This window comes from Lissotriton vulgaris, chromosome 1_1 (assembly GCF_964263255.1).
Source record: "Lissotriton vulgaris chromosome 1_1, aLisVul1.2, whole genome shotgun sequence".
NCBI lineage: Eukaryota > Metazoa > Chordata > Amphibia > Caudata > Salamandridae > Lissotriton > Lissotriton vulgaris.
Window position 1 is genome coordinate 85,043,159 of NC_141685.1, and position 26,744 is coordinate 85,069,902.

At 46.3% G+C, this 26,744-nt stretch overlaps 2 protein-coding genes across 3 annotated transcripts in view; both read left to right on the forward strand.

The window, feature by feature from the left end:
* Positions 1–26,744, forward strand: part of LOC147737464 (uncharacterized) — a 489,484-nt gene that overhangs the window by 218,919 nt on the left and 243,821 nt on the right. The gene's annotated exons all lie outside the window — the stretch shown is intronic.
* Positions 17,064–20,841, forward strand: LOC147737465 (uncharacterized). Its single transcript, XM_086931091.1, has one exon. The coding sequence runs from the start codon at positions 17,856–17,858 to the stop codon at positions 19,344–19,346; it is 1,491 nt and encodes a 496-aa protein (XP_086787217.1). The 5' UTR covers positions 17,064–17,855; the 3' UTR covers positions 19,347–20,841.

Here is a 26,744-nt window from a genome sequence, read left to right on the forward strand (position 1 = left end):
TAGTTTTGTTGAATCATTCCAGTAATCCTGTTGAAAAGCTCAAGAAGACCAAAAGTTTTTTGTATTTGAGGAAGAAATCAGATATCGCTGTCAAATGTACTTCCAATGTTTTTAACTTAGTCAGGCTCAACTGGTGTGGGACAAAGCTCTGGCTTCCCTGTGAGAGTCCTCTAGCAATGAGAAGAACTTCAGTATGAACTTTATTCATATTTATACATTTAGTAGTCATCAGGAAGTAAATGGCTGTCAAGCAGACCCTCAGACGGCTGATGGAATTGTCAGAATCCCTGTTCAGCCTAAGGAACAGCTGTGTGCCATCAGCAAAGGATAATACTTACAGACCAAAGGAGTGGACTAACCTCTCATAGGTGCCACATCCGGATTAAAGAGAAAGGGTGAGATATCACATCCATTGGATTCCTCCATAAACTATTGCCAGCGTTGCTGAGCAGACGAGCAGAAGAACAACAGTGTTTAAACACCCACGCTGAAGAAGCAGAACGATGGTAGAGCTGCCCTCAGTGCCTCCCCCCAAAGGACATTCAAAATGAGAAGGAATTGTTCAACAGTGTCTAAAGTGGTCATCGGATCTAGAAGGTTCAGGCAGGCCTGGAGGTCATCATCTTGACTCATTCGAAGCTCATCCCAGAAGGCTAAAAGAACTGTGCCCGTGCAGTGCCAGAGCTGGAATCCTGGGTGTTACCCAAACAAGAGCATAGTCCCCTAGACTTTTAGGATCTGATTTAGAGTTTGGGGGACAGGGTACTCCTTTGCAAACACGAAAGAATAAACTGCCTGGATGGCAGACCTCAAGGGTTTCCAGCTTCCTCTGACAGCCAAAGTGTAGGGATAGTCAAAGGAGGGGCATTACACTGCCCACCTTATTTAGGGTGGGTGATGTACTGTCCTATTTAGGTCTCGCCTAGCAACGCAACGCTTTCGCTGATTGCTTGGCGAGATCTATTGTTGTCGATTTCTTTTCGGAAAGTGTACAGGAGATGTGCACGCGCCCAGACAGGATATGTGCATGCATATGGTGTGCGGGCATGGAACGCTTATGTCAGCTGCTTCCATTTACCAGCTTGTGAATGGACAGCATACCATTCGTCGCTGCTTGTTGCAGTGTATCGTGGTTAGGATTGTAGCTCAGTCCCCACGCTGCTGCGGGTAGCTGCTGGTATACCGCTGAAGCTACATGTTGGTATCCTGCCCTCCTGCCTTCTAATGCTGGTAGGTGCTACAATTCAGATTCAATTTACACAGTAAATTTGCAGAACAAACTTTTTATAAGATATGTGCAGAACAATGCCATTTTTTTAGGACTGACTTAAATGCGAGGCAGCACCTTAAAAGTGAACAACGCAGTGCAGTTAAAAACTGATACGAAACTAATGTTATAGCCAAAGTAACACCATATTATGTGCCTACCGAGGATGCAGCAAGTGTATGGGGTGCAGATGTTTGTCTTCTTTTGTTTACTTCCACCGCCCCAGTGAGATGGCTCGCTCTTGTGTTCACTTTCTCGCACCTAGGATTTCCTTTGCTAAATAAAGTGTTGTACAGGAGAGAAGGTCATAATACCAGTAAAACTTAAAACAATGAAAGTATATATAACGAGAAACCCAAACAACGCAATGCTGAACGCGGAGTACACTGTTCAACACAGATGTGTGTGTGGTACATGGTGTGTGTGGAGTGCTGCAGAGCAGGCACCTCACCCCCAGGTAGAAGCAGGTACACAGAAGGATGCAGACAGGCAGTCACCAGCTAGCAGTGTTATGAACAGGACTGCCCGCTTTATCACCCTTGCCCTCCCGGTACACTATATTAGATTAGTAGAGTGCATACATATTTTCATTTGTTTACATTTATTGTGTACATTTGAGTATATATATACATGCATATACCATCTGTACATATGTTTAACATGTGGTGATTATTTATGAGATATGGCTTGTGTGAGAAGTTGGCCTGATATCTGATGTCCACTATTCTAGTGGGCACCCTGAATCAGTCCAAACAACTCTTATGGTGATGGTTGTAAAGTCAACCTTATAGACCAGCTATCCTAGTGGTAGCATGGACAAAGCAGTCTTAGGCTAAACTCAAGAGGGCATGTGAAGCCAGCTGTTTTACCATATGTAACCCCTTTAATACCAAATGAAAGGACACCACACAGGTTATATATAAAATATATATGTATTTATTTCTAACACAACCCCTTTGAACTCTTTATGAGGGCAGAGGCACAATCACATAACAAGCTACTCAATTATCATACAATAAGTTGCACAATATACAGTAGAGCCCTAGGGGCACTTCAAACCATATACTAAAATAGTGCTATAAGAACCACGTCATGAACAAAGGATAGGCCTAGGGCCTAGGGAATCGCTGGGGCTATGCTGTACTACCAAAGGATAGGAAGCAGGAAGCCCACGGGAGGCATGTGCAGTGTCTTTACACACACGTGAGTTACCATAGAGTTAGAATGGGAACGAAAGAAATGGAAACTAGTTCTTTTAGGACACTTCTGGATGGACTAGGACAAAGCTACTGAAAACTAGGACACTAGGATAGTTAATACCCACAGGAGCACCGGAGTACTCGCGTTACCTCACCCACAGGAAGTGGGTGCATAGGTTTCAAAGTGTGTCGGGTTTCGTTGCTGAATCCTATGGAGCCTTGAAGAAAGATGCTGCAGGCGACCAGGAGAGAAGTGTCCGGTTGGATCCAAGGGCGGATCGAGGATGAAGAGTACCTGAAAGCAGAGGGGACAGAGTCTGGGTCACTAGCCAGTGACCAGGAAGGAACCAGGAAGGAACCAGGCGATGTCGTGAAGCAATCAGGTGATGTCATGAAGCTTGTGTCTGCAGCCACGTGGACCAGGAGGTGTCGACAACAACCAGGAGCTGGGCACGGACTGTCCCACAAAGGATCTCGCTGTTGGCGGTGTCGGCTTCAGGATTGGAGTCAACAAGCCTTTGCAAAGGCAACCCACGCAGTAATCAAAGATGGCTTCTGGATCAGACCAGCAAGGTCTGATGGGCTTCTCCTTTTCAGGGAAGCAAGGGCCAGCCTGGAGCAACCAGGCCAGTGGTGGAAATTTTTAGATTTGTCATCACAGAGGCCACTAGCCAACGGGCAAGTGACCGGACAGACGCATCGAGCAGGAAAATGCAGAAGGGCCCAACACGGCGCTCGTGGAGTGTGGAGGGCTGATCTTTGGTGCAGATGATGCTCAGGCGGGGGCTTCTCAATCCTTTTTTTTTTTTTTGAAACACCTTTATTGAACAAATGCAGATATCATATCCATGCGCCTACAACCAACATAGTGGCCGGCATTTCAATGCATGTATCATCACACTATGTCATTTCTCAGCAATTTTCCAGCACCTGTGTACAGCAAGCCGCCTACAACCGCTGCGGGCCGGCCGCAATCACTCTACTCGCTGTCATAATCTGCAAATCTACCTTACCTCACCCATTCATCCCTTGTGTGATGCCTACAATGTATCATCCGTGGCAGGCGCACCATACTTGGTGCCATTTTTATCCCATCACCCTTGCTTATGGTAACCCACACATTTGCATGACCTCTTCCAGTGGTCCCCGCCCATCACTTCCAAGGGCAATGGTGTATGCATTAGCGGAACTTTGTTAACTCAAAACTTTAACTGCACAAACAAAAGGGCAAAGGGCTCAGTGTTCAGTGAGTGTGGCTGTTCGACCAATCTCCACACATACCTGGACCAGCCGTCCATTATTGCAACGTCTCGTACTAGTGGACATTCACCACTCCTGTAGTCCTTTATGGCAACATCTCATGATCTCACACCCCCTCCGCCGTAGTTGGGGACCTCGCTTCAGATTGAGTCTCGCTGCACGTCAGGAGGTATTCCCGCAGGGGGGCCCATATGTCTCTGGGCTTAGATTTAGTGGGTAGCTCCTCAGCATAGTACTCTAGTTGATCCCTACAGTACACCATATCTTTGAGCCAGGTCTCCACTTTTGGCCTGCGCTTACTGTCCCAGGTGAATAATGTGCGCCTCTTTGCCAACAACAGTGCGACTTGTATCAGCCGACCCATCACCCCCTTCACTTGCGGAGCATACCCCAACAAACACAGTTCAGGGACATTTAACAAATCTATACTGGTCATTTTCCCGATGCACTTCAACACTTCTGCCCAATACTCCTGTACCGCTGCGCATTCCCATGCCAAATGCACGAATCCTGCAGCTCCCTTCCCGCACCTTTTGCATGTGTCGTCGCCCCTCAACCCTATCCTGCAGAGCCTGAGAGGTGTGTGGTATGTCTGGTGCAAAAACTTCAGGTGTATTATTCTCAGGTTGCTGTTGGGGGTCAGTCTTCCAGTCGTCGCGCATATCTTTTCCCATTCCACCACCGTTATCTGAGTGTCTAGTACCCTGTTCCACTTCTCTAAGCTAGCGTCAGCCGTGCGCGGCGTGTCAGCTTGTGTCGCCCTGTATAATTTAGTGATCATTTTCTTTCTGGTGGGGGCCGCTATAACCGTTTGCAGTGGCAGTGACGTCTCCGGTTCTGACGGGAATGTGGAGTAGTGGGCCTGCATCGCTCTCCTCAGCCTGTAGCATGTGAATGTGAATAGCATTGTCGGGTTCACTATATATGCCATGTCCTCCCTTGTGATGTATTGCCCACCCACAAACAGGTCCCCCAAGTGTGTCAGGCCAACTTCTTGAAGAGCCCTGATAGATCCCTTATCCTGTGCCACCGACAAAGCTGCGTGACCCTCTATAGGTAGCATCGGGGCATAGAGTGGGAGTTTTTCCGTCATGCGACCTATCGCCTGCCAGGCAGCCGTAGTGGCATCGATTGTGTTTATCTCCGCCCTGGGCGTGTGTCTGGCTGTATGTGAAATTATCCCCTTCAGTGGTATAGGGTCTGCATCACCATGTTCCACCGCCACGTGTGGCATGTAGGCGTGCGGCTTAAACCAGTAGTAGGCATATTGTGCCTGGCAGCACAGGTAGTATAGGTACATGTCTGGGGCCTTAAACCCCCCCTGTTCAAATGGGAGTGTAAGCGTGTGCCAACTGATCCTGGGTTGTTTTGCCCCCCACACTAGACGTAGCAGCTGTGTTTGTACCGTTCGAAAAAAATGTCTAGTTAGAGGGACCGGGACGGTACAAAATAGATACAGGAATTTCGGCAATATCACCATTTTTATAACAGCTATTCTGTCTGCAAGCGATAACGGTAGGTTGATCTATTTGTCCACTTGCGCGACTAACACCGTATATGCTGCCCCATAATTTTTGGAAATTACTACTGCTGGGTCTCTATGCACCCATACTCCCAGATATTTCACCGGCTCCTCAGACCACACCAGTGGGTAGTCCATCGGTATAGATCTAGTGGCTACCGTCAGTGGCATAATCACCGATTTTTTCCAGTTGATGTGAAGCCCGGAATAAAGACCAAAGCGAACATACTCTCGAAGCATGGGGGAAAGTTTGGTGTCAGGGTCTCGTACGTACAGAACCATATCGTCCGCATAGAGGGATATTCCTAACGGTCTCAGTTTGAACTTCAATGCTACGGTTTTGTGCAATTGCCGTATCTTGCATGCCAGCGGTTCCAGTACTATGGCAAATAGCAGTGGCGACAAAGGGCACCCCTGTCTTGTTCCACGCCCAATGCACACTGGTTCCGATGTCTCCCCTCCTATGCGCACTCTCGCCGATGGGTCATTGTACAGCAGTTTTACCCAATTAACAAAGATGGGAGGAAATCCCATTTGGTTCAAAATGTGCACCATATACCCCCACTCGATAGAGTCAAACGCCTTTGCGGCGTCTAGTAGCACCGCAACTGCCTTCAGCTCAGGGTTGAGGACATGCAGCAGGGAAAATACAGTTCGCAGGTTCACGCTGTAGATCGGTCTGGACTGAAGTCAGCCTGGTCTGGCAATACCACTAGCGGCATCAGTGGCTGAAGTCTTGTCGCAAGGATTTTTGCCAGAATTTTAGCATCTAGATTTATGAGGGAAAGGGGCCGGTATGACTCACATTCCTCCGGGGTTTGTCTTTTTTCAAGAGCGTTATGATCATAGCCTGTCGGAGTGTAGGCGGCAGTCTACCCGTCTCGTATGCTTCCGCATACATTCCCAATAAATGTGGTGCCAGTATCTTAACGTATGCTTTGTAGAATTCTGCCGTCAGGCCGTCCGGCCCCGGTGCTTTCCCATTAGGAAGTGAACGAATGGCATCCTCTACCTCCTCCACATCAATCAGACGGCTTAAATAGGCTCGATGTGCGTCCGACAGCCAGGCGCGTGCTATGTCATCTAAATAATCGTTTAGTGTGTCGCTGTCTGTGCCCCCCCTGAAGCATACAGTGTACTATAGAAGGAGCGGAACTGTTCCAGTATGTCCTTGTTTGTGTGGTATTCCTGCCCAGTGCTGTCTACTATGCGCTCTATCTGCGGCTGCATGGCCCGCGTCGTTAGTCGGCCAGCTAGTGACCTACCCGGTCTCCCTCCTTCTCCGTACCTCCTTGCCATGTGTCTCTTGGAAATGTATTTAATTTCGGAGTCAGCCAGCTCATTATATTCGCCTATTCTTTCGTGTATCTGCGCCAGTGTCTCGCTGTCAGGCAGTCTATCATATTGTGTTTCCAGATCTCTTAGTGTGCGCTCCAAGGTGTGTATTTGATTACGTATGTCTTTCAATATCCCTGCCGATGTAGCTATGCATACGCCCCTAATTGTAACTTTGAACGCCTCCCACAGTGTCTCTTCGCTGTCTACAGAGCCTACATTGTCTTCAAAATAATGTTCAATTGCCAGCCTCACTGCCTCCGCAAATGATGTGTCCAATAAAGCCTCTGCCCTGAATCGCCAAGTGAAGGGAGGCCGCTGTGTCATTGGCAATGTGCATGTTAACATGACCGGGTTGTGATCTGATAGAGTTCTCGGTAGTACCTGTACATCCCCCGCCCACGTGGCCACCTCATCGCTAATAAGCCAGTAATCCAGCCTGGACCAACCATTAGTCGCTGGTGTTATATGTGTACCCAGACGTGTCTGCGGGTGTCTGCGCCTCCATGCGTCTACCAGCCCAAATACTGTCATGGCGTTTGTGATAGATGCCGCCGCTTTCGTCATTCTGGCCCCTTGCGGGTTAGACCTGTCTGCTGTCGGGTCCAGTTGCGTGTTTAAGTCTCCTCCCCACAAAATCGGCGTGTCAGACCACGTCCGTAATACCCTGTATAGGCCATCGTATGCGGATGTGTCATCTACTACTGGGCCATATAGATTAATGATGGTCACTGTTGTGTGCCCCAGCTTTCCCAGTGCTATAACCCAACGCCCCTCTGTGTCTGTGGCTGTCTCTAGCAGCGTAAATTTTACTCCCTTCTTTATTAGGATTAGCACCCCCCTTGCATACGAGGAGTAAGACGACCCCACCCTGTGACTAGCCCATCTACATGCCACATGTTCTTCTGATTTCTTGGTTAAGTGTGTCTCCTGCAGTAAAGCAATCCCAATATTGTGTCTATCTAAATAAGCCAGTACTCTCCTAATTTTCTGCGGGGTGTTGAGACCTCTACCATTCCATGTGGCCGCTCTTATAACTTCGCCCATTTCAATGAAGATTGTGCCTTAGCAGTGAGTCCATATGCCAGACCTATTAGTGTGTACCTTCGATCGAACCTTTCCCTATTACACACTGCATGTGTTGTGATAGCCCTTTGCCAAACATGAAAACTAACTCCCCCCCGCCCGCCTCCCACTTCAGCATACCCCAATTGCTAAAGACATTGCCCCTCAATAATTCCCACTTCAAGAACAGGTCAAACAAGTAAACATCAGATTGAGGAACACCCATCGGGGCTCATGGCAGCTTCCACCCTCCCATGTTGTATAAGGGAAGGGAGCCGTTAAATCTTTTTCAAGTTCCAATATCCCCACTTGGCCCGCCAGGGGTGGCCATCTCCGGAACCGCAAATGTTTCTGCCTGTGATGCATCATCCCTCGTGTTGTGTGTCACCATTTTCATTTTCCCAGTATGTACGTCCCATTACCTTTTCCGCCCTTCACACCACCTTACTTGTCAGTCGTCAATGTCCGATGTTCTGGCTTCTGCAGCGTCCTTTTTGTTACGCAGCAGATCTTTGGCGTGGTCCATCGCCTGTTTTGGAGTCGAGCACATTTTACCTTTCTCAAATGAGCCTATTCGCAACTTGGCGGGGTACAACATTGCATAGGGTATTTGTTCCTTCTGCAGCAGCTTCTTAACGTTCAAATATTCCTTCCGTGCCGCTTGTACAGCAGGTGTAAAATCCGGATAGAGCGACAGGGGGTTTCCTTGATGGTTTATTGTGCCTTTCTGTCGAGCAATTCTCAAGATCGTGTCTCTGTCTCTAAAGTTCAGTAGCCGTGCCACTACTGGTCGGGGAGGTGCACCCGGGGTGGTCGCGCCGCCAGAGACCTGTGCGCTCTCTCAACAGCAAAGAGCGGGGAGAGTTCCTCCTTCCCGCATAACTCCATGAGCAATGCTTCCATGTAGTCCTCCATTTTCCCCACATATGTCGATTCTGGAAGACTTACTAAGCGAACGTTGTTTCTACGCGACCTAGCTTCACTGTCCTCACTCCTCGCCTGAATAACCTCGAGCAGTTTCGCAAAGTCTCCAGTCTTTTCTGCTATCTGCCGAATCCCATCTTCAGCGTCCGATATCCGTTGTTCCGCCTCGTTGAGCCTGGCAGAGTGTTTGTCAAGCTTGGAGGAGAACTGGTCTATGCGACCTGTTAGCACTTCAATCTTGCCGTCGATGGTTTGCAGGCTATTCTGTATGGCCACCAGTGTTTTTTCCAAATTTACTGACGGTATGGGTTCCTGTTCAGTGTTCAATTCTGTTGTGCGCTGATTTCTGCCCCCCTTCCGCACCTCAAATGTCAATGTTGGTTGGGTTTTGTCATTCTTCCCCATGGCTTATCCTGGTCTCGCTCCTGCCAGCTAGTGTTCCCTAGTTGTGTCTTGCTAGAGCCGAGTATTTTGGTTATTTCCCTGTGCCGCAGTCCCTGGTGGTCGTGTCCGGTTCCGTCCACAGTATGCACTGTGCTCTCACTGCCTGGTATATCACTGGCATAAGCCCCAGTACGCAGAGTTCAGCCTGTGGTAACCCGTGGTCCCAGCACCGCAATCTGTCTCTGGGAGGGCCCCTGTGGCTCACCTCCAGTCCTCGCCGCACAGCCTGATCAAGAACACTTATGTTCAATGGTTGTAGATGGTAATCGGTGCAGGCCCATGCCCTCCGTGCTTCTCCACGTGTTCTGGCCCTGCTGCTGCAATGGCGCGCTTTCTAACCACCCTGGGGCCTACAGCTGCAATTCGTGGCCTCTGTTCGTCTACCTCCGCATTGTCCCTGAGTCGCTTCTCAACACACCCCTGTGTCGGCGCCTACCATGGAGCCTCAGTCCGGTGTCCCTCGTTGTGATGCGGCCTTTCTCCGGGTGCCTGCCCGCGATATCACAGTGCGGCGCAGCGGTGCTTGTATCCCTGGGTTTTTGCCCCCTGCATGTATCTTTTAGCCCCCCTGCAGTGCGGGCCTTTGTCCGTATAGCAGTCGGAGCGGACCCCACAGATCGGCCTTCCTGGTGTCTTCTTGCCCCAACGCGCCACACGCAACCTGCTCCTCCCGCTTTCTTGCGGCCTGTTAGTACTGGTGCAGCCAGGGGCTCGAGTAGTCCCGCAAGCCGCCGTCAGTGTCTCTTTCCTGTGTCCCCCGCTATAGATCGGCCGAGCACCATCAGAGCCTTTAGTTTGCCTCAGAATGTCGGAGGTTAGACCCGCATAGCCGCCCTCTGTTTTCCTTAGCGCCCCGGCTCCCCAGTCGTTGTCTCGCTGTGACTGCCTCCCGCGGCCATCCGTTCCTGCCGCCGCCGGGGACTCTCGTATACCTGCAAGCTGTCTCCCGTGCTGTCTCGTGTGCTTCTCCGCCCCGGGCTTAGCCACTTCTCCTGTCCCTTCTCAATCAGCCTCTGCAGCCGTCGCAGGTGTCTGTACTCACTGTGGCATTGTCCGGCTTCCAATCGGGTGGTCCGCCCACCTCAGTTCCTTCTCTAGCGGGCAGACTCAGCTCCGGCACTCTCCGCTGTTACAGGTCTTCAGGTGCCGCCGTCATTCTTCTTCGTGCCTCTGGGCTCCGGCAGGCTCGACTCACTTTTTCGATCCCTAGGGCCTCGCCGTCAGTCCAAGTAGCAGCCCGATTGTCCCGCAGCTTTCTTCTCACATTCCGGTGCTTCCCCCCGGCAGTGTCCGGGATAATGGCAAGGATACTGTGCGAATTTAGTTTAACGGCTGGCGGAGCAGCACTACAGTGCGGCCATTCTCGCCGAGCTCCAAGCCACGCCCCCCGGCTTCTCAATCCTTAATGCACAACTTCGAGGGTGCCTCAGAAGTTGCATGGGAAGCAATTCGGAGGCTTTCAAAGATGGCCGGTCAAACGTCTCTTGTAGCCTCCACGGGTCTCAGCTTTGCTGTGGCTGTGGATCGGGCTGAAGGAAGTCTGAAAGTCCGGGTCTTGTCAGGCTCTGTGCTCGGGCTCTGGCAGGAGCGTCGACAAAGCAAACCGTTGATCGCTTGATGGTGCCTGCTTGCACAGGGTGGTCACTCCTTGACCACAAGGGAGATTCTTCAGTCTTCTATCTTCAAGTAGAACGTCGAAGGTCCAGAGTTTCATTTCAAGTTTCAGTTCAGGATAAATCTAAAGTCTCTTGACCCATCTCCTACCTATATACCAATCTGAGGGGCTGGATTACCTGCTAGGTCCCTCCTATGGGTGGGACCAGGAAAGGGGGTGATTACATGACCTTGCCCCAGCTGAGTGATCAGCCAGTTGTGCCAATGTAAGCGGCCAGCCAGGGGTGGCATAATACATACTGCAGCCCCTGGTAGGCCTTGGATGCACCTATGCCCTGGGTACCTATAGCTGTACAGGGGCTCATAAGGTGACCCAATGTCCAATTGGTAATGTACCTAAAGTACATGGTATGAATTTAGAGAGAGCAAATCTGGGCTGTGGGTCTGATTAGCAGGCCCACAGCCACATTAAGTCGAAAACCAGTAAAGCAAAAAGCAAAAAGTGGGGTGACCATATGAAAGCAGACCCTACTCTCCTACAGCTTGTGTGTGCCACACCTCTAATTCACTTTTTCACATTCTTTTGTAGAGGTGGCCACGCCTTTCTTTTCTGCACACACCGCTTCATATTGAAGTTAGCGGCCATGCTTTTGTTTTATCCTGCGGGCTCGCCACAAAGAGCTTTTCACACCTACCACCCGGTCACAAATGCAGGAAGAACAGCGGTCGGTAAAGACAAAGTAACTGGCACAGGACCATCTGATAACATATTGTAATATATCCACTTTGGTCTGTTTTCCTTGTCTTACATGTGCTTAATAGTTAAATACCTTTTGACTCTATTTTCATTTAGCATTTACTTTTTATTTTACGTTAAATACGCTCAAGTTTACATATATTATTTTTAAAAATACATAATCAAACCAAACCTCTCATTTTATAGTTAGGCAAAATACTTTGCTATTTGCAATGCCCATGGCTCTAACTCTTGAAAATGTGAGACCTATTGCATTGCAAATGCTTGTTTTTGTTAGTCAACTCCAGGTAAAACCTGGTAGCGATGGACAGAAAAGAAAATAATGATCCTCACTACCCGTGAAAAACTCCCAGTGTGTTTTTCAGAATCAAACTCCCACTTTGTAAACATTTGGTGGATTGCCATCAAAATCGAATGTGGGCGTCCACCACATTTTTATGCTCTGAAAAGAACCCCTGTCAATGTACAAAGGTGACAACTGAGTCAACAGTCTTCTCTAAATTTAAATGTAAAGTTCCAACTGGACTGGTTAAGCCTTTCGTTCGGTGGTGAACCAAATACCAAATACCAAAAGTGCCTCAGCACTAAAAGAAGCGTAAGTGCTACTGGTAGCTTTCAAGACACTGGTAACAAAGGCCCATTGAAATGGACTCTGTAGACGGCATTGACTCAGTTTAGGTTCATGTCCCATTGAGTACCATGACGCTATGAGACACTGGTAGCAAAGGCCCATTGAAGTGGACTCCGTAGACGGCATTGACTCAGTTTAGGTTCTTGTCCCATTGAGTACCATGACGCTATGAGACCAACTGGGGTCTTAATTAGTCTAATCCGGCGCTATCTCTTGATGTGATACTAAACCCTAGGCCTTGATAAACTGGACATAGAGGGAAATAGCATTTACAATGCACCATTTACCACGCATGCCTTTATAACAAAATGGCAAGTATATATATCAGATGTGTGTGTCTGTATATATCACCTACTTGCGGTTGCCAATAGGTAGTTCTATTTAGGATGTAGTTTCCATAGGAAGAGCGGTTTTTTCATTTGCCAATTACTTTGGTGTCATTTGACAAATCCTCATGACATTTTTTGAAGTAGTTTGCATCTCACTTTAGCTGCTGTCTTTTTTCGGGGTGATCTGTCAAGCGGGGGCTGAGAAAAAAGGGGGTGGGTAGTCCCAAAACGCTGTTTCTCAGTGTTAATTTCCATAGGAAATTTAGACATGGCTACAGCCCTGATCTGTTTAACAGAGTGACACCAAATTTGGCAGGAAGGTGGATGTTGATTCAGGGAAGTGCCTTTTGTGATTTCTTTAAATCTGTACAGTAATTGCAGAGTTATTTAAAGAAATTTCCAGTTGTATACCTAGGGACACGGAGGACCCGCACCCCTCCCGATCTCGTGCTGAGATCTGATTGGCTGCCAACACTTCAAACCAGGAAGTGTTGGAAGCCATCTTGTGACTGCTTGAATCGAGTCACAGAAAAAAACATTTAAAAAAAAGAAAAGGGGTCTGGGTAGAAAAACCCTGACCCCACTAACCCTCTTGGTGGGGTTCCACAGGGACCCCGCATGGCCAAAAATGCATTTAAAAAAAACAATTTCAGCAGGATCCACGGACCCGTACGATTTTGTTTTTTAAACCAAGCGTGGTCTCCAGTGTTGGCCCCAGGTGGGCCAGGTCCTGAGAGCATTTTTTAAAATAATAGAGTGAGGGGCCCACATGCCCCCCCATGAAGCTGAATATTACCCCAGGGGCCATCAGCTACCCGGGGGTTTCTTTGAAAATGAAAGTGGGAGAGGCTCGTACAGCCTCCCCCACTGCCCAGGAACTCCCACCTCCCCTGTGCTTATTTAATTATAATTGGCCGGGCTCTTTGACTCCCCTCCTGCCCCGGTGACCGCCACCTCCCTGGGGCTTTCTCTTTACACCAAGCATGGGTTGCACGGACCCCCCTTCCTCCACCCTAGGGGCTGCCACCTTCTCAGGGCATTAATTTTAAATAATGCGGGGGCCACACAGAACCCCTGCAGCCCCAGGGAATGCCACCTCCCTGGGCCTTTTGTCAATTTGAAAGGGTGTTTTTCTCAGATACCCAAGGACCACCTCTCCAGGGCTCTGATTTTGATTGATGTGGGGGGCCACACAGACCCCCTGCAAACCCAGGGACCGCCACCTGTTTTTTGTTAAATGTATTGCGGGGGTCACATGGCCCCCGCAGCCCTGGGGAAAATATGAAGAACCTGCAGCCAATAATGGCCCTGTGCACCACCACACCCCTCAGGGCAGACTCCTGCTATGTCCCGGGGTGCCCACCCCTGGGACATAGCTGTTTGTTGTGGCTTGGCGGGAGCTATACCGCTCCTGCCAAGCCACTGCAAACTGTGTTCCACTTCTAGCAAGCGAGAGCAGAAAAAGATCCTCTTGCTTGCTGAAAGTGAGGCAAAGAGAGGAAGCTACGTGTTAGCAATTGCCTCTCTGTCAAAACAGTGCTGGATCCTGCAGGAGGCGGGGAGCTGACAGGGACTGCAGGGATCTGGGGACTCCTCCCATGGCCACCAACATATGTAAGTGGGAACAGGGCACCCAGAAGAGAGTCCGGAGGATTGGGTCCCAGGGGCCAAAATCAGCCAGGGGGTGGGTCCACAGACCTCTTTCCCTTATGATTTAAAAAAATTAAATAAAATAAAAAAGCCTGGCGGGCCAACAATTCCTCCTGGTACTGCCAGTATGTCCCACACAGCGGTATTGCTGAGAGGTCTTTGAAGGCCATGCCCCTTTTCTCCCCCACTCTGCAAACGTGCCTCTTGTGCACTGCTGGTTAGGGGATGAAGTCCCCTTGGATGCTGAGGGTCATTGGGGGCAAATAAGCCATTGTGTTAACTCAAGTAAGTCCCACAGAGTGTGATTGCTGGGAGAACTTCGACGGCTATGCCCCCTTTCTCCACCACCATTTCTAAAACATGCATCCTGATGGTTCTGGGGGGGCTAGAAGACCTCCTGTTACCTCCAGCAAGCCAGACACAGCAGGATACCTCAGAGCTGGTTGATGCCCTGCTCCCTTTCTCCACCACTCTGCAAACGCAACTACTAGTTAAAAAAACGTAGAAATTCACATACAAAATAAAAGATTACAGGGACATTATAGTTAGGAAATAGAATTTGAAAAACCTTTAGAAATTCACTTAAAGAACCAAACATTACAGGGTCGTTATAGTTAGGAAATTTATAAGGGTGTGAGTGGTTCTGTGGAACAGGGTGCTGAGTCGGCGAATAAGTTTGGGGAGCGTGCTCTGCCTACCTACCTGTGAGGAGGAGTGATCCTGGGTGTGTCGACCACATAGGGACATCTTGACTTTATACATTAGTGACCAGCCCTTGGTCACGGTCAGGCACCACCGTGCATGCTGCAGAGGTCCGTGTGCCTGGGATTGTTTGGCATACGGAAAAGTGATTTCTACGTGACGTTTGTTGCGAGGACATCCCACCCCTACAGCTGCGAGGGTCCACTTGCTGGCAGATTGGACAGTTTGAGGGGGACAGGGTAACACCCTCTTTTTTTACTAAAACGATGGTTGCAGGACTAGAGCTAAGCCCCCAATGATTGTTTTACGAAGGAATATTGATGGCGCCCACTTGGGGTGTGATTGTGCACTACTGGTCCCAGAATGCATTGGGGATGATTTACATGCCGAAATGGAAATAAAAGAAGGATTTCACCAGTTAGCGCCGTTGCCATCATTTTTTTATAACTGCCTATGAAGAAGGGTTTCAAAATACCCGAAACGCGTCGGCGAAATGTTTGTTGAGCGTGCTCTGCCTACCTACCTGTGAGGAGGAGTGATCCTGGGCGTGTCGACCACGTAGGGGCATCTTGACTTTACATATATATATATATATATATATATATATATATATATATATATATATATATATATATATATATATATATATATATATATTTGACTGCTCCAGACCACACCAACAGCGAGTAACTCTTCAAAGCGGGTGCTGCAACGCGGTGGTGTACCGCGGAATGTATAGAAGCTCAAACACTCTTCAATTTCAATGAAAAGAAAGGCAGCACTCCCGGGATTTTCAGCACAGATGAGTATTTATTATCTCGACAGACGCGTTCCGGGAAAACTCCCTTCCTCGGTGTCAAACATTGACGCTGTGCGCGGTGCCATTTTTAAACAGATATCTGGCCAAACAAAAAGCAAACACAAACGAGGCGCAACCGCATCCATCTCAATGCGGAAAGCGCCATTTGTAAGTGTAGTGTTTCCAAAGTCACACATTCTCAGACAACCAAACATTTCCTAATCGTCTGTGACTCTAGTTTAGAATATCGCCGTCGATCGGCAATCGCGACCCAGCCGGATCGCGAAGATCCTCCTGTGAGAGGTCAACATGGTTAAAGCTACATAGTGGGGCCAGTAACGCTAAATTGCTATAGCGCCAAGTGTTGATGACATTTTACTGGGTATAGAAATTCCCCAATCATGACACACTTCATTGTATTGCAATTACATTTAAACTATGCTCATTGATAACAAGATATCAAGCCGTGGATCGGCTATTGCAACCCGACAAGGGTTGCTTTTGCCCCTGTGGTGCCACTGATTTCAACCACATATTAATTGAGAGCCTAAACAGCATACCACCACCTTAAGAGTGCCTGCAGCATGTTCCTATGCAGGAACAAGGTTCAATTCCATGGGGTGGCACAACACGTGCCCCCCGCATGCAACCCCAGGAGCAGAATCGGCCGGGGCCCTGTGAGGGCCCCCTTACCTGCATGTCCTTTATCCTTTTCATGGTAGGGTCCCCGCCATGAAAAGGGCGGTGGATATGCAGACTGTAATATGCTCGGCGATGACGGCATCAGCACTGCCAACATATTCAGGGTGTTTGCAGACCGCCTCCACAGCGGGATCCTTGATCCTGGCGGGGGGGCGGTCCCACCACCACACTCATAATACGGTGGTCAGTCCGCCTGGATGGTGGCAGTTTGACGGCAACCGTGAGTAGGGCGATCATGAGGGCCATCACACTCATAGAAAGACTCTTAATAAGCTGCAAGGTAAAGGCGGGAGTTGGCATTTGAACTGATCCAGTGTGAACAGGAAAGCATTGTGGAAAAAGGTGTCTGGAGTTACCTTTGTCATATATACTTCCTAAAGAGCTACCTTTGTCATGTATACTTCCTGAAGAGTTACCTTTGTTATACACTTCCTGAAGAGTTACCTTTGTTATACACTTCCTGAAGAGCTACCTTTGGTAGATACTTCCTGAAACTGAATTAACGGCAGCGCATCCTGATTCCTCTCTTTTTCCACAATCTGTTCTGTTTAAATGAAATCTTGTCCATTTATATCTACCTAAAACTCTACCTGTAGCACGAGTGCTCTGTGCCTGCCCTTTCTTTAGTAAGTTACTCAGTGAATAATGGTAAATCACTACCTTTTCAGAAGTAAATACAATGTGACATGTTCAACCAGTTTTAATGAAATATCCATGTATGGTAAAATGTTCCTTACTAAATTTCAAATATGGTAGAGAAGAGATGTCTTCTACAGCTGGTTAAATATTGTGTATTCACATTCTATTACATTTGCTTTTAGTAATATTGCATTTCTTTACATCCAACAGAAAATAAGCCTTAAATGCACGGATTGATTATGAATAATGAAGATAACACATCAAACCTGCAAAAATTATCAAAAATAAGGAGCTCCAAAAACATCAGTGCAATCAGAGGCAGAGGACAGATCCAGGAAGAATCAGTCAAAGGCAATTCAGTGAGTGTCCGAGTCTGAGATCTGCACCTCGACACCCCAAGACGAAGAAATGACCTCAACAAAACCAAGACAACAAAACTGACAAACAACCTGCTGTATAAACAAGCGTCTAACACCAGCTTTGATCATGAGGCCGGTATGAGAGTTGGAGGAAGGTCTTGTGTCTATTTGGGATCCAAAGCTTGGAACAAACTCCCTCTTCAGTTTTGAGCTGTTAGCAACATGATAATGTTTAAAAAGGGTTGAAAACTTGGCTTTTTGTCCATGTTTGAAACAAACTGATTTACTTTCTTTTCTGACCTGTGCTTGGCCCCAGGACACTCTTTGGAGTAGCTGTACACATTACAAGTCGCTTCATTATCATGATATTGCTAGAGCAGTGCTTCGCTATCGAAACTGGCAACAGACCAGCATTCAGTGCTCTAGGTGTATTGCAAACTCTTTCTAGCCAAACCACAGGCACCAGGGAAAAGCACAACGAAGTGGAGCCTAACAACTGAAGGCTAAAGGAAAGGGGAGTTCTGCTCTCTAAAGTACGGAGTATTGTCCCAATTTTCACCTACTGGAAGGAAGATTAAGCTTTACCCGCAAGCATGAGAAGCCGTTATCCAATCTAAAGATGCAGTCACCCACAAGGAAGCCTTACTTATATTATGAATGTGGCAGGTATTTAGTGAGTCTTGTATTTTATTGTTAAATCGGAAATCAAGCGTCCAAAATAACGCAAGTGGTTTATTAACTATGCTGACCCTTCAGGAAACACGGTCAGGAGAAAAATTGTTCAATTGCACTGAATATATCAAGAACTTTAGCCAATTAGAAACCATCAAAGAGCATCAGCGAATACAAACAGGGGAAAAACCATACCATTGCAATGAATGTGTAAAGAGCTTCAGTAACATTTCAAACCTCCACACACATCAGCGAATACACACAGGAGAAAAACCATACCATTGCAATAAATGTGTAAAGAGCTTCAGTAACATTTCAAACCTCCACACACATCAGCGAATACACACAGGAGAAAAACCATACCATTGCAATGAATGTGTAAAGAGCTTCAGTCAGTTATCACATCTCCAAAGACATCAGCGAATACACACAGGGGAAAAACCATACCATTGCAATGAATGTGTAAAGAGCTTCAGTAACATTTCAAACCTCCACACACATCAGCGAATACACACAGGAGAAAAACCATACCGTTGCAAGGAATGTGGGCAGAGCTTCAGTATGTTATCACACCTCCAAACACATCAGCGAATACACACAGGGGAAAAACCATACCATTGCAATGAATGTGTAAAGAGCTTCAGTAACATTTCAAACCTCCACACACATCAGCGAATACACACAGGGGAAAAACCATACCATTGCAGTGAATGTGTGAAGAGCTTCAAACGGATTTCACAACTAAACACACATCAGAAAATACACACAGGGGAAAAACCATACCATTGCAGTGAATGTGTGAAGAGCTTCAAACAGATTTCACACCTACACACACATCAGAAAATACACACAGGGGAAAAACCATACCATTGCAGTGAATGTGTGAAGAGCTTCAAACAGATTTCACACCTACACACACATCAGAAAATACACACAGGGGAAAAACCATACCATTGCAGTGAATGTGTGAAGAACTTTGGTCGGTTACATGAACTTCAAGCACATCAGCGAGCACACACAGGGGAAAAACCATTCAAGTGCAGTGAATGTGTCAAGAGCTTTAGTCACTTATCAGACCTCCGGAGACATCGGCAAATACACACTGGGGAAAAACCTTACCATTGCAATGAATGTGTAAAGAGCTTCAGTCAAATTTCACAGCTCAACACACATCAGAAAATACACACAGTGGAAAAACCATACCAGTGCAGTGAATGTGTAAAGAGCTTTAGTCAATTATCAGACCTCCGGAGACATCAGCGAATACACACTGGGGAAAAACCATACCAGTGCAGTGAATGTAGAAGTAGCTTTAGGGTACTATCAAACCTACACACACATCAGAGAACACACACAGGGGAAAAACCCTACCATTGCAAGGAATGTGGCAGTAGTTTTACTTACTCTTCAGCATTAAGAAATCATCAGCGAGCTCACAAAGGTGAAAAAAATCTTGTAAATGCCATGAATGTTTGAAAAGCTGAAGTCCATTATCAATCCTAAACAGGCATCAGCGAACACGTGCAGAAGAAAATCTTTCAAGTGCAATGAATGTGTGAAGAAATGTAGTCAATTATCAAGCCTATGAAGACATCAGCTTACATATACTCTGTAAATACCATACAACTGTAGTGAGTGTAGAAGTATCTTTAGGAAATCTTTTGCATTAAGGATTCAACAGTTAATGCACCCAGAGAAAAATCCTTCAGGTGCAGTGAATGTGTGAACATCTTCTGTCACTTATAAAACCTGCGAATACATCAACTAACACACACATAGTAAAAATGAGCATTGCAATGAATGTCAGAAGTGATTTTGTCAATTGCGAACACACCTGGGGTAAACCCTACAAGTGTACTAAAAGTGTGACAAGCTTTTGTCAATTTCTGATCCTACATAGCCTCAGCGAACACACACCTTCATTTAACTCACTTAGAAATAATCCCAGATTTGCAGTGAATTCAGAAAGAACTTAAGAACATTAACAATAATATTGACTCAACTGAGGACATAGACAAGAGCAGAACAGTGCCATTATTGTGAGATGAAGGAATTACAGGAACAAATATATAATTATGTGGGATATTCAAATACCAGATGAATGAAGACACGACTAGAAGAAAAGAAGAAAACCAAAGATTTGTAGAATAATAAAAGTGTCTGTTCCCAGTGATTGTTCACTTCGGTACACATAGAAAAAACAATGTGATATAACAGGAACTCCACTGGTAGACTAGCACAATGTGGAATAAAAGAAAAGAAACACTGGTGGTTTTTATTTGGCGATGAAGAGTTACAAAGAAAAACATCCTAGTGTTCCTGTTCATGCTACCCGTAAAAGTGTAGGGATGAATATGATTCTGCCTGCACACATTGCTATATTAGCATAAGTGAGTTAGTTGATCAAACACAATTTTTGCTGCTTTTGCACATGACACTACGTCTCTGTTTTTATAAAAACAAACTGCTTGCTTTTCCTTCACATCTCTAGACTCAGACTGCGACCTCAAGTCTGCACAAAGTGTTCAATGTTAAAATAACAATGTATGCTGTTGATGCAGGTTGATCGGCCCATGCTCTAGACACAACACAAACACAGCTGCTAATTTCTGAAACTCAGGTGCTTTTATTATTGCACTGCATGCATGAGACTAGCACTTGGAAAAAAACTTTCAATCGACAAAGAGCTGTGCTGATCTGGGATGTGATTCACTTCACCTGACTTTGGAGGTATGGGGTTCCTGGTGTTAACCTAGAGATCTTCTATTATTATAATACCTAGCTCCTAGCAAGGGGAGGGTGGTACACAAGGCGCTATAGACCTGGTTCCACAATCATTATAATATGAGTTCTCCCTTTGTATTTTATGGAATTGTAACAATACTGATTGTATTGATTTTATGCATCTTTTTACTTATGTCAGCAAAGATACTGCATCTTGGAGCACGTAGTTGAAATAAACATTTTAAACTATACTGTGTCTCTGATTGCTCACGTTGTGGACATTTATGAGAATAAAAACAAGAGTGTTCTTGATTCCCACTTTTCCTGAGAGGTCCCAAAGTCGCTTGTTCAATGGTAGCTTCGCTGTAGTACGGAGAATGAATGAGACACTGTTGCTAGACGGATAGGGGTTCTGGGCACTGAGGTGGATTTTTGGTACACCACAATACACTGAGGTCCTGGTTTCCTGCGCATAGTTCTGGGCATGAGCAGAATTCCCGCAACATGGCACCCAAAGTCTTGATTAGTGCTTGTATCTGTCCACAATACCCTCAACACCTTTTCCGGTTAACATGCGTGACGGATTAACCTACCTATACGAATGTGTTATATTTTAATTCAAGCATGAGATTTATAAAAAGGTTTACGTTTTGAATTACTACGCTTTTTTGTATTGCAATTTATATAAATTGTTTTTCTTCTCTATGTCCTCATGGGTTATATTGACATAGCTCTGCATAGTTGGGCAGCGCTCCGGCGTCATCTGACGCAGTTTGAAGTACCAGACGATGGTATGTCTGTTATCTTTGTGGTGAGTGCTGATTCGGCGTTCCCCGTAGCTTTTCTACTCTTGGGTCACGTTTCCTCTAATAAATGCGGATGAGGATACGTTTCATACATACACTCACTGCGATTCCTGTGAACTATACTCTATATAGGACCCAAGAGATTCCAAATTCGGCATGGCAGCATCGTGTTTGATTTAATGGCACCCTCCCACACAACGTAACTCCGGTTCGGTTAGGTCCCTTGTCAATTCCTGGGGCCACTTGGCCAGTCTTAACCGGGTTCACACCGTATCCACATTATCTCAATGCCCCGATTGACGACTTGTGTCAACTTTATACTGGAGAACTGGGCCTTATGGGCCGAGCGGCGCAGGGCACGCCTAAAGTCTCCAGGTTCACCTGCCTTGTCAAACAGAGACACAAGACACTCTGTTAGGCGTAGAAAATCAGGTTTATTAGCTGCAGCTAAGCACAGTGGCCCTAGAAGTACACCAATGGTAAGTTCTCAGGAGACTGCCACTTAATTCGGTGGTGCACACTCTTATATAGGACACATATTTACAATATCGACTCCCAAAACATACAAAACGGACAAATAGGAAAAGTTCAAAAACAAGCTGTCAAGTATCTCGAATACGCCCTTCTTTCAGACCCCGTGTTTTACCCTCCCCTCAAGTTAATCAACGCTAGTGCATGTAATTCAATTTGCAGGTGACAGGACGTATTTGTGTGCTTCAAAGGATAGTTCTGTAATAGGAGAATACAAGGAGAGAATGGTGAAGGCCAGTCAAATAAGATACAGTAAGCGAAGAATGGTGGGACCCAAACAGTCAACTAAGACAAGGATCAATCAGTCTAGACATAGATTAACGGACTCGGCCAGACCCTGACATCGATTGCGTAAGCAAGGACAAAGGGTTACTTTTTAACAGAGGAGATGCATAGCAGCTGAAAAGGCCAAAACACTATGTTCGCCGTGCAGCCTGAGTAAAGGCAACACAAACTGGCGGCTATTATTCTTATACAAACTGGCGGCTAGATACAGAGCGAAGTCGAAAACCACAGAACCTCAGACCCTCCTTTTGCCATTACTCAGGCAAAACACAAAGGACTCAAGTTAGTCTGAGTCGAAGTCAATGGTCATGAGGTCATTGAGCTGTTGCTGCAACATCATTTTGATGTTCTCCGTCTGCTGTGACACAGGCTTTGAGACACACAAGGTGGCACAAAGACCTCAGATGGCTGGGCCACACTGCAAATAAAGACCGCAAAAGAAAATGATGGCCAAAATCATTCCAAGGAACGTTATTACTTTCCATCCCCAAGTGGACAGTAGTCCCCAAAACCCTCCCATCACAGACCAATCTCCTGTGTCCTGATGAATAGACTCTGCAATCAAGTGTAACTTAGAAATGGCTTGGTATACTGTAGGGGCGTTATCAGGAATGTAAATGCAGCAACTAGACCCAATCAATTTACAGACTCCTCCTCTATCTGCAAGGACAATGTCTAAAACCTTTCAGTTTTGCAAAGTCATAAGGCGATCCGCCTAAAGTTCGGCCATCAAATTACTCAAGGCTCCGGAAGTTACATTTATCGTAGCCTCAACAACACAAACTAGCGGTCTAATGTTTCTGCTATTGACCATTGGGCCCCAGAAGGGAAGAAACCCTTTGATTAAGTCTCCTCTCTCTTGTCCAGCTGTGTCTCCAGAATCAATAACCCCTCTGCCATATCTTTTTCTGTGATGACCTGAAGGAGCAGTATATGTCGGGCGAAGGAGAAAAGCCACGTAACATGTTCCTGAAAAATAGGTGGGAAGCCATGTGTAGGCTCTATTATGACAAACAAAATATGTACCTTGAGATGGTACCAGCGGTGAAGAAATCAAGGGTGAATAGATGTATGTATGTGGAACAAACACTCTTTTCCTGCTTGTTCTTATTATTCCGACCATTTATTTGTAGACATAAGTTACCTTTATGGGGTACGGTCCAAATTGGCAAAGATCTTCTTTGTCTAGCCTTATCTGTGAGGCTAGTAACGTAACGAGTCACATTCCAACCATCATATGCTTGCTTCTCATCAACAGGGATCTTACCAATGTCGGCAATTTTAGCCATAGTCACTATTCCCTTTATCAAAGGACTATGACTAAAATCTGCTCCACCATTATATGGACCATCAGGAGGATATCGAAGTTGATTCAGGTGTGCATTAGAAAACATAGCCAAATAAGCCCAAGCGGAACCTTCATAGGAGAATGGAAGGACTAAATATGGCTTCCCTTTCTCAGCATTATGGGGCGTGAGCCCACAAACCCAACAGTCAGTAGTGTTAACTACCAGTTGATGCTGATATAACAACTGGATGAATGAATTGTTGAAGTATTCTGTTCTCCTAGTTTGCTCATGATCTGGGAGTGTATAGAACTTATGCGGAGAGGTAGTAGTAGAAGAAGGCAAAGAAACAGAAGTAGGAACAGGTGCTTGCTGCATAATGTGGATAATCCAACCCACACCAGCTGATAAAACACATAAACATACTAGAATACACAAGACTACGCCACATCTATTGAACAATAATTTCTTGTACTTAAGCTGCATTGAAACTTTCTTATCCTTCCCTTCCACTTTTATTATCCATTCTCTAAGGCGTTGCTCATGGTAGTCTTCCTGGACCACTTCGTTGTGGTTATTAGCCGTCCTTTGACACTGCAAGTCCTGCTGACCTAGGTCACTACTCAGGTCACAGCCTAAGACTCATACCGTGACCCTGCAACTTGATGGATAGTGGAAAAAGGAAATGTCTTTCAGCAAGAGTAATCAAAAAGAAAAAGGAAATCACAAAAAGTTCAATTGTCCTTAGCCAACCTAGGTCTTAGGTTGTACTGTGTCTTGCCAGGTATCGTTTGATCTCGAAACAAAGTTTCTGGATTCGTTGTGTTCAATCGTTTCTGTGAGGGTACAGCCTCTTGCAACACGTCGTCATCTTCTTTCTCAGAACTTGTCCAGTCCAGGTGTGCACTACTGAAAGGTACAAATTGGGGTACTTTTTCACTCTCACTGTCGGCTATGCCTTCTCTGACCCACTGATCGTAAGGTAAAGGCAAGGGAACCCTCTTACAGTGCACACCGTGAACACAGTTTTTCTTCCTGACGACCTTCACTGCTGTACGCGTCACCAAGAGCACTTGTTGCGGCGGCCCCCAGCGTGGTTCCAAGTTCTTTTTCCTCTGAAAGTTTCTTAAGCATACGTAATCACGAGGTTGGATGGAATGACCTGGATCTGAGGAAGCCTCCGGCAAAGCGTTTTGGACCTGTTGATGAATAACACGTAATTTAGTGGTGAGGTCATGCAAGTAATCAATCAACAATGGGTATGGAATATCAGAATACTTTTTAGGTCGAGGGACTCCCCAGACATTGGCTGGATGCCCAAAAACGACCTCATAAGGGCTAAGTCCTAAACAAGAATGTACAGTTGTTCTTGTAGAGAGGAGTGCCAAAGGTAGGGCATCGGGCCAAGCGAGGCCCATGCTGGCCTGAATCTTTGCTAATTTGAGCTTGAGAGCACTCTACCAAACCCGTTGACTGAGGGTGGTTTGCCGCATGGAATTTCTGCCTAATACCAAGACCCGCACACACCTTCTTCATAATTTGACCAACAAATTCCCTTCCATTGTCACTCCGGACAATGCGCGGCAAACCAAACCTTGGGAAGAATTCCTTCAAGAGGACTTTGGCAGTGGACAAAGCAGTATTATCCTTAAGGGGGTAGGCCTCTATCCATCTGGAAAAGGCACAAACCACCACCAGGACATACTTGAGGTTGTTGGAACGTTCCATATGAATATAATCAATTTGTAATACCTCAAAAGGATACGTAGGGGGAGCAAAATGACCTGCCGGAGTTGGGGTTCCCTTTCCTGGATTATGCATCAGACAAACAATGCAGTGCTTTACTACGTTTTCCGCACATTTGGGGATACCTTCATTCAGCCATACTGGAGCCAGAAGCTTGCATATTCCTTTTGCACTGATATGAGCTAGACCATGCGCCATAGTAACTACAGGTAGTACATAAGCATCTGGTAACAACCAGCGCTGGTGTTCTGACAACTCCGTCCAACATCCTGTTGCGTCCAACATTCCCGTACTCTCTCTCCACTTGCTCAATTCCTTCTCTGTTGCTTCTACTTGAATAATTTTCACACTTTCTACTGTGTCCTCACACATACCTACTTCTCTGACCCATCTTGCAGGACCTGCAACATACATACGACTCTTAACGTCTTTCGCTGTTTCTTTCGCTAACTCGTCTGCAAAAGCATTGCCACGACCCACATCATCAGTGATCCTTTTATGTGCACTGCACTTTACAAGCGCTATTTAAATAGGCAAGGCAAGTGCTGACAAGGTCAGTCACCAACTGACCATGCTGTATTTTAGTCCCATGGGAAGTAAAGAATCCTCTTTCCTTCCACAAGCGACCAAAACTATGAGCCACGCCAAAGGCGTATTGGCTATCGGTGTAAACAGTCACTCTCTTTCCCTTAGCCAACAAACTCGCTCGTACAATCAACTCAGCTGCTTGCGCTGAAGTCTGTGTAATGCGTGCAGTTTCTACTACTGTATACAAAGTAGTAACAGCATAAGCTGCAGTCGTCTCGCCATTAGGAAGCTTAAAACAAGATCCATCCACCCATAGGATTCCATCCGGGTCCACGAGTGGTGTATCTTTCAAATCTATTCTGCCTTTTGTTTCCTCCTCTGTACGAAGAAAACAATCATGATGTTCTTGTATATCTTTCTCTTCTGGAATAGGTAACAATGGTGCTGGATTTAAAACATTACATCGCTTGATATGTATGTGGCTAGCCAAAAGTGCAACTCGTACCCAGACAAGCGAGCACTCGTGAGATGTTGCGTTTTCGTTCTGTTCAAGAGAGTATCCACTGCAAGTGGTACCATAACAACAAGAGTGTGATCCAACACCAATCCAGCAGATTGACGAGTAGAGATCGCTGCTGCTGCTGCTATTGCTCTGAGACAACTAGGCAATGCCTTGGCTACAGGATCCAATGTAGCCGAAAAATAGTCACATGGCCTTTGTTTGTCTCTAAATTGTTTTGTCAAGACTGACAACTCACAACCTTCTCTTTCATGCACATTAAGTGTGAAAGGCTTACTATAATCTGGAGTACCCAACACAGGAGCAGAACACAAAGCAGTACGTAAATCTGAAAAACTCTTCTGACATTCATCAGTCCAAGGAAGAGGTTGGGGTGTATCTTTCAGAGTAAGTGCCAACAAAGGTTTAGCCAACAAGGAAAAATTCGGAATCCACTGTCTATAATAAG

Coding starts and splice junctions, on each gene's coding strand:
- LOC147737465 (XM_086931091.1), top strand. CDS start 17,856: ATGTGGCAGGTATTTAGTGAGTCTTGTATTTTATTGTTAAATCGGAAA.